A 13,471-nucleotide genomic window follows, 5' to 3' on the forward strand; every position below is an offset into this window, starting at 1 on the left:
TGGTTCTAGGACTCGTGCTGCACAGAGTAGAGGATCTACAGAGGCAGTTCTCGATAAAAGATTTTGGTTTTACTGCATTCTAGCTTAATAGTCTGAATGACAGTTGATGGAACACAACTGCTCTGTAGTAATAAGCACTTTTTTGGCTCTGCTTTTGGAACAGATCACTTTATAAACAGTACCGGACAGGCCATTAGTCTAAAGCTTTTATGTAAAGTTTTACTTTGTACAAATCAATATTTTCGTACTTTGAACGATTATCTACTCATTGGGCAGCAATAGTCTGACAAGTAAATAACTAATGTGCAAAAACATATAGGCTGTAAAGAAAGAAAAAACAAAGTTACCTTTTTATATTTGTCTGCAGTTTATTGCTGTCAGAAGGTTTGACCAAAGTGGGTGTTTTTCGGTTAGCCATAATTATTTCTTGAATCTGGAATAAAAATACATAACCATAGCTGTCACAACACATCCTGGGATTTATGTGCAAAAGCATTTAAACAATCTTTTAAACAAAGAACTGTGGAAACATGAACATTTTATGTAATATTTTTCTGACTGTCTTGAGCTTTTAACAATGGGATCACATCTGAACCATTATAAACATCTCATCTAGGTATTTACATTACCTCATTACTGTGGTATGAATGCCTTAAAAATAACCAATGTGAGAATGTGAATTTTGTTCACTTTTATGATTTTTTACTTTAGGCTGTGGTTCCTCTGTTGGATTTTAAAGTTTACTCCTAATAAAATATACTTCATGTAGCGTTATGCAGTGCAACATACATGCACAAGAAATTTGTAACCAATTTTACCTCAATGAAATTATTATAAAACATCCATATAACAAGTCTTTAGTACCATATTAGTTGCAAAGAATGGTTACTTACTCTGCAGTAACTGTGGTTCTGTGAGATGTGTTCTTTACATTTATTTTACTTCAGGTGTACATGCACCCCATTCACAAGATCGGATTCTTTTTGAATAGCAGTTTCTTTTGAGGCCACACCTGTGCCCTGAATTGCCCTCTCATTCCCTGTAGCCAAGGGAATAAAGGATGGAGTAGCTGCAATTATCCTCCAATTTCTTCACTAAAATGGAATCCAGATGATATAGGAGGAGGGCAGGTCTTGGAATAAATGTGGACAACACATCTCTCTATAAGAACTACAGTTACTGTAGAGTAAGTAACCCATTCTTTCTTCTTTGAGTGATTGTCCACGTGTATTTCCATTTCTGGTGCCTCACAAGCAGTGACCTCTGTCTAGAGGGGAGTGCTCAGGATCTACTGGGAATAAAGACAGCTCTGCCAAACTGAGCATTGGATTTGGAGCCACCTACCAAATAAGTAGTGCTGGGTGAATGTATGACTTGAACTCCAGGTAGGTGCTCTACAAATCTCTAAGGTAGAATGCCCCTTAGGAAGCTGCAGAGGCTGTTTGAGCTCTAGTAAAGTGGGTTCTAATCTACGGTGGTTCCAAGTGAACTATTGCATAACAAGTTCTGATTCAGTCAGAAACCCATTTAGATAGTCTTTGGGTAGATATTGACTGACCTTTCATCCTGTCAGCAAAGGCCAGAAACAGTCTAGGGAACTCCTGAATGGTTTTGTCCTGTCCAGATAGTAAGAGGACTGGACAACATCTAATGTATGAAGCTTCACCTCCCCTTGAGTATGAGGCTTGGGAAAGAAAACTGGCAGATGGATGTCTTGATTCAGGTGAAAAAGTCAGAGACAACTTTAGGCAAGAACTTCAGGTGAGGCTTTTGTGTCACCTTGTCCTTCCGGAATACTGTACAAGGAGGTCCGGCCATGAGGGTTTGGGTCTCTCCTATTCTTTGGGCTGAAGAGATTTCCACTAAGAGGATGGGTTTCATAGACAGGTGACATAAAGAACAGGTTGGCATAGGATCAAAAGATGGCTGATATGAATGCCAATAACACAATGTTGAAGTTTCAGGAGGGTGGAGTCTCTCCGATAGGAAGAGGATGAGCACAAATAGCTGCCAAGTGGACTGGACTCTTCTGGAATGGATGGAAAGTCTCAAATGCTTTAAGGCTTTAATCCAAACTAGCTGGTATTGAGGTTTCTAGTGGGAGTAAGTGTTTTTGTGTTCCCAAATAGAGAACTTTTCCTATTTTGCTACACAAGTCAGTCTAGTGGAATCTTTTCTAGTACAAACAAGAATGGATATAGACATCCATGGAGTAGGATCTGCCCATGGACGTCAGCCAGCCAGCAACCCAGGTAGGGAATCTGGCCTCTGCTCTGCATTATCACAACAGGTGGCTCTGGAAGTGTGGCTGGGTACTGTGTTGATCGATTCATCATGTCTGAATATCAAAACTGTGTGGGTCATGCAGGCGCTACCAGTATCATCATGCTGCACCATGTCTGACCTTCCTCAGAACCCTCAGTATTAGAGGAATAGGTGGGTATGCATACATGAAGTCTGATGCCTAAGGAATAAGGAAGGCATCCAACAGTGAGCCTGGGTTGGACCCTTTCAGTAGCAGAACATCTGACACTTGTTGTTCTGGTTCATGGCAAATAAGTCTATTCTTGGATACTCACTTGCAAAAGATGTTCTGCAGAACACTTGTCATTGTTTGAGTATTGCCTGCTGAGTTTGTCAGCTAGGGAGTTTTGTAATCCTGAGAGATGCAGAGCCACTAGCGTGATGCAATGATGAATGTACTATTTCCATAGACAGACTGTTTATTGGCAGAGTGGTGTCCACACCCTCCCTGCTTGTAGATGTAAATTTTTTTATTAAAGCTAATGTTTAAAATCAAATTTACACAAGTGAAGAGGGAAGTTACTGTACATCTGGGGTCAGGCTTGAATTATGAGAGATTACAAGTATTGGTGTAGCAGGGCGATGACTCACCGGCGCGGCGCCTCCTGCTGGTCGTCCAGGGAATTAGCTCACCAGCCTCCGGAGCGCCCTCTGTAGGCCGGTGTCTCGCCTTGCCTCTGGCCCCGTGTCCCTCCCGGACCCCGGTGCCCCTTTACATTGGGGGCTGCCCCGTGGCAGTACCCCCACAGATCTGGGTCTCCCCTCCCTGGGGAACTCCCAACCCCCTATCCCCACCTCGCCTCAGTGGCTACTGCCGTCACCATCTAGCCCCCGTTCACTGGGACTGACTGCAGTCTGTAATGGCCACTCATCACCGACAAGGGGGGGTTTGGACCTGCTGCCTCTGCCTGCCCTTGGCCTGCCCTCTGCAACCCCAGTACCTTCTTTGGCCTTTAACAAGGCCTGCAGCCTAGGAGGTTTCTAGCAGGGCCGACTCCAGATTTTCTGCCGCCCCAAGCGGGAAAAAAAAAAAAAAAAAAAAAAAAAGGAAGCACTTTGGCGGCAGCTCAATTATGCCGCTCCATTCCTTGGCGGCACTTCGGCAGCGGGTCCTTCCCTCCCTCTCTTCCTCTTCAGCGGCACTTTGGCAGAAGCTCAAAGAGGAAGAGAGGGACTGAGTGACCCGCTGCCGAATTCCCACCAAAGACCTGGATGGGCCGCCCCAATAGCGGACGGAGTGCCGCCCCTTTGTATTGGCCACCCCAAGCGCCTGCTTCCTTAGCTGGTGCCTGGAGCCGGCCCTGGTTTCCAGGCTAGAGCTCCCTAGCTCCTCAGGCCTTCTCCCAGCCCTGACCCACAGTACCTTTTTCTGGCCTTTAACAAGGCCTGCAGTCTGGGGGGTTTCTAGGCCAGAGCCCCCCAGCTTCTCTGGCCTTCCCCCAGCCCTGCTCCAATCTTGGTACCCTCTCAGCTTCCAGGCAGCCAGGCTCTTCCCTCTCTACTGCCAGAGAGAGACTCTCTGTTCCTTCTGGCCCACTGCCCTCTTATAAGGGCCAGCTGGGTCCTAATTACACAGGCTACAGCTGTGGCTGTTTTCCCCAAACAGCCCAGCTTTTTCCTTCTCAGCCCTCTGCCAGGGCTGTTTTAAGCCCTTCAAGGCATGGCGCGGTGATCACCCCACCACAGTTGGTTACAAGGTTCACAAGATACAAACTTAGTGTATAACCAGCATAGACCCAGATTGGGTGTGGAAGTTTTTAAAGCATCAGTGGATAAGTGATCTCGGGTACGCCACCCATAGAATGTATTTAGAGTCCAAGTCAGTACTGGTGTAACGAATAGATACATGGGTGGGGTGCGTCCCTTGGTTCATCAGGGAAGGAAGTGGGTTATTTCCCTGACCGGCGGTCTCGTTTACTCATTCTAATACTGACAGTGTCATGTGATGTACTCGGTGGAGATGTCTCTGGACCACCTGATGGTGTCAGACACCATGAGCTGTCTCATGAGCCGGGCATAGCGCCGACCGACTCCACACGCTCTCTGCACCAGCTCGTTGTGGGGGTCTCATGCACCCAGGGCTCCCACGACCAGGGCGTGGATCTGGACCTCGTAGCTCTGGGCTCTCAGGGTGTGGGCCAGCGGAGTGTATTTCAACACCTGCTGCAGGTCCTTGAAGCATGGGATGATACACTGTGCTTCGTAATCAAATGGCTCTGAGCGCCAGGAACTTACGTGGAGATGTACCTCCTGGAAGGACCACAGGTCTTGATTCAGAAGGTAGTCCAGATGAATTTCCCATTTGAGAGAGGAAGTGTCTGTCACCGACAGCTTGGTAGGTAGGCGTACGGAGAATGGTACGCCACTGTACAGGTGTAGAGTGTCCTTTTAGCAGTTTAACTAAGAGAGGACTTCATCTAGAACCGCAACCATCATGTCTATGTGGTGTCTTCTGGGTAGATACACTGATCTCAACCACCCATGCATGCAGCATAGATAAAATTGGGTAAACTGCTTCACATAGTTGCAGGAGGCCAGATGACCCATGAGTCTGGGCACGTTCTGACTGATATCTTTGGGTGTGCTTGAAGTAGATGATCACCCTAGGAGAAGTGATTTTTCTTTTCTCTCTTCTTAGAAGATAGTGTTGAGACAGGTGGGAGTCTCTTGATGACAAATGGGCCCTGAAGATCAGAGTGGACCCATGGTTTACCAAAGCACTCACAGAGACAGTCAGGTCCTGTTTGTCAGTCTTTTTCCCCTTTGGCTCAGAGGATGCTCTCACGGATCTCTCCAAGTGGAAGAATTTTAGGCAGGTTTCCCTCACTTTTTGTGCCCTCTTTGAAAAAACAACATATCAAGCACTTATCTGGAATATGTGCTTCACTGAGAGAGGAGGCACTCTGAGCATTCATCGTCAATGGGAATAGCTGCCTCACAGGAGAGACAGGATTTGAATGTTGGGGCTTTCGACTCTGCCATGTCCACCAGGGTCGGGTACAGAAGGCACTCCCGAAGTTGAAGAGCTTGTCTTCTTTTCATTCTTTTTGACCAACTAGCTTAACTAAGCTAAACTAACTTTACTATGGAACACGTCTAACAACCAGAGAAAACACAAACAATCACACATTGGGCAGAGATGTGGACTCTGTAGGGGTTCTGTTTCATTGACATGGGTGGTAAGAATGACATGGAGGGAAGTCCGGCCACTCGGCCCTCCATGCCCTCAGCTATGAAGAGTGAGAGTGTTCAGAACAAAGGCATGGCCCCAACAGACACTGTTATTCAAAAATAATCCAATCTTACATGCATGTGGCACATGTGCACCAGTTGTGGAATACATGTGGACAATCACTTGAAGAAAAATATCATGTTTTTAAATAACCATATACAAATTTTAAAAATTAATTTGTAACTATTGTACTTTATCAACATGGATTCTACAAGAGGAGATTTCTGTTCATTGCTATTGCTATTATTTGGACTATTCAGACAGCCAGAGGACTTTGCAAGAGAATAGAAAAGAGAGCTATTTTAATATCATTGTTCAGAGGGATCTAGAAAAGGAACTGCTAAGTACAAGCTGAAAATATGCTGAAAATTATTATCCTTGCTGCAGGAGAAGCAAGGATAATAATTCTCAGAATTAACAGCAATGTGACTGGAAACATGAAATGCTTTCTTTTACTTCATATGGAATTTATTCTCTCCAAAATCTGAGTTACACCAAGGTCACAGAGGAGCAAGACAAAGGCTCATTTATTTTTGCTTTTAAAAGAACTGAAAGCTATGAACAGAATGGAGGAGGATGAGTGTTGAAAGGTGTTGGGGCCTGATTCAAAGCATATTGAAGCCAATGAAGAGATTCTCATTGACTTCAATGGCTTTGGATCAGGTCACTACTGAGACGTGATTGGCCTTTCCAGAGTATTACAGAACGCCTACAGAGAGGAAGCCTATTTATTTAGATTATATAATATTCTTTAAATTTCACTAACATAAAGAATTTGCTAGCTCATTTATCTAGTTGCAAATCATTTTCTTTTGGGAATAAGTGTAAAGCTAGAATACAAAGGTTAAACATAGCAGGATAATTATTAGGCTTGCCTTATCACTGACACATCCTGAGAGAACTCTGCCTGAACTCTCAGTCATCTTTACTCTGGTAATGCATATCAAGCTTGATATTATCAAATGAATACTCACAAGTAATGCTGATGATCTCAGCTATACTAGCCTAAATGAGCCTAGCTGGTGGTCTCCATAATGTTGCTAACCTTTATTAATTATGCTTTTATAACACCCAAGGAAGTCCAGAGATACCTTCATGGGGTATGTCTCCATAGTGTCAACAGGACTCCTGCAATTCTGGAAAATGGTCTACATCTCCACTAAACAAGCTATGTGTTCTGCCACATGTGCCTAGGGATGAGGAATGGAATCTGTCACTGGGGATGGGCAGGAGAAGCCAATGTATGCTGCTGCTCCTAACATACATGCATTTTCAGGCCAGTGGTTCCATGCAGTTTCTGGACCCACTGGCAACAGGGGTCAGCATGTCTTGCAGCATCCTGCTCCTGTCTCACACATACACACCTGTGGGTGGACAAATGCATAAGCATGGCACAGAAATGTGGAGGGGGTTGTGCAACTTCCCTGTTCCCTAACCCTCTATTCAGCAGACTTCCCCATTGTTCATGATTCTGCTGTGATCTGGCAGCTTGGATTTCACACTTAATGACCAAGGAACTTAGTAATTCCAAACCCTCATCTAAATAACTTACCTAAAACACAAAGTTAATCATAGGGTAAATACAATCCAAATTGTGATATTAAGGAGGGAATATTCACTTAGCATCTGTCGGACTGGCTTTCTTGGCAGGTCATTTTAGACAGTATATTTGAGTATATTTAGAGACTATCTGGGATATTGTACATTTTAATATATTGTAAGGACACTAAGGGCACAGGATAGGCATCTATTAGTATTTTAAAAAATTGAAAGAATAAATGAATATCTATTCAAGATTCGTTCCGTTCAAACAAACATTCAGAAGGTGCATCAATCAAGATGCCTAATGTCAGAGCCCATGTTTCAAAGAAATCAGTTTAAGAAAAGCACAAATTTATCAGGCTTTCATCTAAGTGAATTTTGAACATTACCAAGATGTGAATCTTGATCAAGGGAATGAAATCATAGGCAGACTTCCAGCTACTGGTGAAGTTGCAAGCTTGCTGTTAGAGCTACAGTATATGAGTTAATGAGAGGCTTTCCAGGCAGGGGTGGACAGATGGTGTGCAACTTGAGGGAAACAGACTAGATATAAGACACGGAACTAGAGTAAGAGAAATAAAAATTTAAAAAGAACTTTGTTAGAATAAAAGAGATTTAAAAAAAATACTGTTCTTATCTTACCGCTACCTCCGTAGCTTATGGTCACTCAAAAAATTTTAAATACGGGGCCAGATCCTCATCCCCCAGTTGCATCCCCTTAGCAATGAATCACGGTGCAAAGGGAAAGGGAAAACTGCCCTAGTTGGGCAGCTGGGGATTCCTCTTGCATAAGAGAATGCCCAGGACAATGAATAGCTGGCATAGCCAGTTCGAACACCACCTTTTCATGGCTGCACAGCATAACAGCATGTCATAGGATGCAAGGGGTGTGGCCAGAGCACCTGGTTCTCCAGTCATCCTTCAATCCTGGCTATGGTAAGTCACAGCAGCTTCAGGGCTGCTCTAATTTATGCTAAAAGGATAGGGGAGCACAAAAGTTACTCTGCCCCTCCCCAACAGTCCTGTATCAAAAAAAGCTTGGCTGGACCAGCATACCTGGGCCATAATGTAGTCTGCATCATATATATGTGAAGCATGCATAGTTTTAAAGTATTTTTCTCATTTCACTCATCTTAGAGCTGGTCCACACTAACCCCCCCAGTTCGAACTAATATACGCAACTTCAGCTACGTGAATAACGTAGCTGAAGTCGAAGTACCTTAGTTCGAACTACCAGGTATTTACCGCGGGTCCACACGTGGCAGGCAGGCTCCCCCGTCGACGCCGCATACTCCTCTTGCGGAGCAGGAGTACCGGCATCGACGGCAAGCACTTCCAGGATCGATTTATCGCATCTAGACAAGACGCGATAAATCAATCCCAGAAGATCGATTGCTTACCGCCAAACCCGGAGGTAAGTATAGACGTACCCTTAGAGTAGAAAGTAGACTTGTCTATTCATAGTCAGTTTAAATTTTCTGGTTCTCATGAGCTATCACAATTCTTCTCTGTTTGGACTGCAAATTCTTCATGAAATATTTAAATACTAAATACTGCAGTTTGTTTCAAATGAATAATACAGTTAAACAGTTCTAAAAGGATTATTTTTTGTAAAACTTAGAGAGAAAGAAAGAAAGAAAGAAAGAAAGAAAGAAAGAAAGAAAGAAAGAAAGAAAGAAAGAAAGAAAGAGAATCTTAGGTCTGAACCACATGATTATTCTGTCTGTATGAAAAGCTCTTTCTAATAGATATGAGTTCTGACAGCAAATGTTGACCTGATTTCATTAGCTAGTAATGTATTTCAGGTACAATCTATAAATCTTTCTCAGAGTACTGTTGATACACAAGTAGCTTTGTATGGTGCCTGTCCAAATGAATTTACATACCTTTGGCATGCTGATAACTAAATGTCCAGTTGTCTGAGATCTTTTAGCAGAGCTGCTATCTGGCTTCACCTCTGCAGGAAGCACAAGTTGAAATGGCTAAAGGAAAATAGAATAGAATATATCGTATTAAAATATTTTTTTACCCAGATAGAAAACATACAGAAATTCCATTAACATATACTTTGATCTGAAGGATAGGATAGGTCTGAATCCTCTCATGTAATATATATTAATACTAATCCAAATAACTGATCTGCATGTTAAACAACCTTCATTTACATTATATATGTGTGTGTAATATATATAATAGGCTTGCCTGAATTGCTGTAATAGAAAAGTGACACTTTTAAAGAAAGATATGAAATGATGTTTGAGTTATACTAGCAATGAAATGAGAAAGACTAACAATCTATTTCAGAGAAAGTAATTTTGAAATTTGTGCTTATGCAACTGGTATAATTATAAATCGGGATTCTGGTTTTCAGTTTAAATTGAAAAACAAACAAAAAAATCACCAAAAATGACAGAAAATGGAAGGTCTCTTAAAAGGGGCTTTCAGCTGAATATACATCCAGTTCTTTCTGTCCTCTGTAAATTACAGATTGTAGGTCTAATTCTAGTCTCACTTTACTTGGTATAAACAAGCAGTATCTCTACTGAAGTGAAGTTACTGTGGTGTAAAAAAGTTGTGAGGAGAATCCAGTATATTTCACTGTCCATACCTCCCCAGTTCACTTCTTGGTCACAAATAGTATCAGTGTGGTAAGTGGCTTTTTTCTGTGTGGTTACACACCACTTGGAGCAATACATTTAAAAAAGGATTTGTGAGTACTTTTGAACTTTTATGTTGATTTCCTAACCTAATGACACTATTGATTTCTATTCAGACTTATGTGGTTGCCAATCAGTTAGACCTATGCCTTTATTTTATTTATTTATTTATTTTTGGTGTGAAGTTACAAGCCAGTAAGGCCCAAATCCTCAAAGGTATTTAGGTGCCTAAGTTACAGTGAAATTAACTGATTGGTTTCAATGGGAGTTAGGCACCTAAACACCTTTGAGGATCTGAGTGTCCATTGAATTCAATGGCAAGATTCCAATTAACTTTACCAAGCACTGGATCAGTTCCTAAGAGTCTAGTCTTGCTTCTATTGATCTAAGTAAGAGCTTTGCCGTGATTTCAATGGGAAAAGATTTAGACCCTACATTAGCCAAAAGTAAACCCAGAAAATGAGTAACAACAGACATGAAAAGTGGAATTCTCAGTTTTAAATGAAAGTAATAAGAAAATACGAACCTTGTCCTTCACCATTACGCGGAGGTAAGTTGGCTGGACATCAACATCAATTAGAGAGCTGTCCAGATGTCTTCAGAATTAAATAAAAGTGAATTTAGTTTAAGTAAGTTAACATCATCGTTCAGGGGAAAGCAGTTAAGACTATGCAACTCATTAATTATGGGTTTGCAATTTGAAAAAATTCCATTTGATTACTCTAATGTAATTAAGTTATGTTACAGAATTAGGGCTGTCAAGCAATTAAAAAAATTAATCGTGATTAATTGCGCGATTAAAAAATTAAGCATGATTAATCGCACGATTAATCATTCTGTTAAACAATAATAGAATACCATTTATTTAAATATTTTTGGATGTTTTCTACATGTTCAAATGTGTTGATTTCAATTACAACACAGAACACAAGGTGTACAGTGCTCACTTTATATTTATTTTTTATTACAAATATTTGCGTTATAAAAAAGAAAAAAATAGTATTTTTCAATTTACCTAATACAAGTACTGTACTGCAATCGCTTTATCATAAAAGTTGAACTTACAAATGTAGAATTATGTAAAAAAAAACTGCATTCAAAAATAAACCAATGTAAAACTTTAGAGCCTACAAGTCCACTCAGTCCTACTTCTTGTTCAACCAATCGCTTAGACAAACAAGTTTGTTTACATTTGCAGGAGATAACGCTGCCCGCTTCTTATTTACAGTGTCACCTGAAAGTGAGAACAGGCGTTCACATGGCACTGTTATAGCCAGCATTGCAAGATATTTACGTGTCAGATGCGCTAAAGATTCGTATGTCCCTTCATAACTCAACCACCATTTCACAGGACATGCGTCCATGCTGACGACGGGTTCCGCTTGATAATGATCCAAAGCAGTGCGGACCGACGCATGTTCATTTTCATCATCTGAATCAGATGCCATCAGCAGAAAGTTGATTTTTTTCTTATTTTGTGGTTCGGGTTCTGTAATTTCCGCATCGAAGTGTTGCTCTTTTAAGACTTCTGTAAGCATTCTCCACACCTCATCCCTCTCAGATTTCGGAAGGCACTTCAGATTCTTAAACCTTGGGTTGAATGCTGTAGCTATCTTTAGAAATCTCACATTGGTACCTTCTTTGCATTTTGTCAAATCTGCAGTGAAAATGTTCTTAAATTGAACAACATGTGCTGGGTCGTCATCTGAGACTGCCATAACATAAAATATATGGTAGAATGCAGGTAAAACAGAGCAGGAGACATACAATTCTCTCCCAAGGAGTTCAGTCACAAATTTAATTAACGCATTATTTTTTTAATGAGCATCATCAGCATGGAAGCATGTCCTCTGGAACAACGGCTAAAGCATGAAGAGGCATATGAATCGTTAGCGCATCTGGCATGTAAATATCTTGCGACGCAAACTACAGCAGTGCCATGCGAACACCCGTTCTCATTTTCAGGTGACATTGTAAATAAGAAGCGGGCAGCGTTATCTCCCATATATGTAAACAAACTTGTTTCTCTTAGCGACTGGCTGAACAAGAAGTAGGACTGAGTGGATTTGTAGGCTCTAAAGTTTTACATTCTTTTGTTTTTGAGTTCAGTTATGTAACAAAAAAATCTACATTTGTAAGTTGCACTTTCACGATAGAGATTGCACTACAGTATTTGTATGAGGTGAATTGAAAAATACTATTTCTTTTGTTTATCATTTTTACAGTGGAAATATTTTAATAAAAATAATAATATAAAGTGAGCACTATATATTTTGTATTCTATGTTATAAATTGAAATCAAATATTTGAAAATGTAGAAAAACATCCAAAATATTTAATAACTTTCAATTGGTATTCTGTTGTTTAAAAGTGTGATTAAAATTGCAATTAATCATGATTAATTTTTAATTGCAATTAATTTATTTGAGTTAATCACATGAGTTAACTGCGATTAATCAACAGCCCTAGAGAGAATCGTAGAATTTAAGCTCTTTGGGACTGGGACTGTGTTTTTGCAGTGGCCAGCACAATGGGGCCAAGATTATTATTTAGACATTGGATTGTTATAGCAATACAAATAATAAACAATAATTGTTCTAATGAGACAATTCAATTAAAGTGTGCTATTATTAACAGGACGAAAAACTGACCCCCCCCCCATTTGGTAAGGCAACTCCCATCTTTTCATGTACTGTTATATATATCTTCCTATTGTATTTTCCAGTCCATGCATCTGATGAAGTGTGTTTTAGTCCACAAAAGCTTATGCCCAAATAAATTTGTTAGTCTCTAAGGTGCCACAAGTACTGCTCATTGTTTTTGCTGATACAGACTAACACGGCTACCACTCTGAAACCTGTCACCATGCAAGGTTAATATAATTATCCCCATTTTACAGATTGGGAAACTGAGGCACTGGGAAGTGAAGTGACTTGCCCAAAGTCACCTAGCAAGCCAGTGGCTAAGTTCACAATACAACCCAGATTTCTCAAGTCCCAGTCTAGTGTTCTATCCACTAGGCTACACTGACTCCCACATGAAGAATAACTTTTTACATTCCGTTTTCAGGATCTCAGTGAACTGTAATCGCCTACACCAACACTAGAGACAGCATTTTTGTATTTCAATATTGTTGAATAAGGTTTGTAAGCTGTAAAGAATCCACTTTGATTAACGTCTGCTATTGACTGAGCAATCTATACACGCTTCAGCCCATCACTGAAGGTACAATGTATCACTTTCTCTTCTTCCTTCTATTATAACTTCTTTACTACTTGGCTAACTTTTTCAAATTTTGCGATGTTTGCAATCCTCACTGAAGAGCATATACTATTACATACCAGCTTCAAAGTCTTATTGTCGTCAACACTTGAACAGCGTTTCCACAGCTTAAAACAAAGTCGTATTCTGATAACTCAGAAATACCAGAGTATAGGGGGGAAAAGTCCTCCAGCACAACAAGAGTGTTTTATAGAGTCCAAGGCCAGGAGGGACCATTGTGATCATCTGATCATTTAATCTGACCTCCTATATAACACAGGCCATAGAACTTCCTCAAAATAATTCCTAGAGCATATCTTTGTCCATGTTGTATAACCAATAACTGCACAAGCTTTACTCTACCAGGGGCTCACATGGACCGAAATTCTTCCACTGCAGTGCAGAGGGTAGCAATCATGAATAGAAGAGCTAAAGAGTGGGGGGGGGGTTGCGGGGCAGGGGGGAGGAACGAGGA

The 13,471-nt window shown here is 41.0% G+C and overlaps 1 protein-coding gene across 7 annotated transcripts in view; it reads right to left on the bottom strand.

Annotated features, from left to right (window-relative positions):
- The window catches only part of DNAAF11 (dynein axonemal assembly factor 11), a 55,794-nt gene that overhangs the window by 7,962 nt on the left and 34,361 nt on the right, over positions 1–13,471 (bottom strand). For all 7 annotated transcript variants that reach the window (XM_065586173.1, XM_065586172.1, XM_065586171.1 and 4 more), the window contains 3 exons: positions 10,262–10,331; positions 8,965–9,060; positions 348–433 (listed from right to left, as the gene is read on the bottom strand). In XM_065586173.1, coding sequence (XP_065442245.1) covers positions 348–433; positions 8,965–9,060; positions 10,262–10,331 — 252 coding nt within the window. The remainder of the gene's footprint in view (positions 1–347; positions 434–8,964; positions 9,061–10,261; positions 10,332–13,471) is intronic.

This window comes from Chrysemys picta, chromosome 2, assembly GCF_011386835.1.
Source record: "Chrysemys picta bellii isolate R12L10 chromosome 2, ASM1138683v2, whole genome shotgun sequence".
In the NCBI taxonomy this organism is placed as follows: domain Eukaryota; kingdom Metazoa; phylum Chordata; order Testudines; family Emydidae; genus Chrysemys; species Chrysemys picta.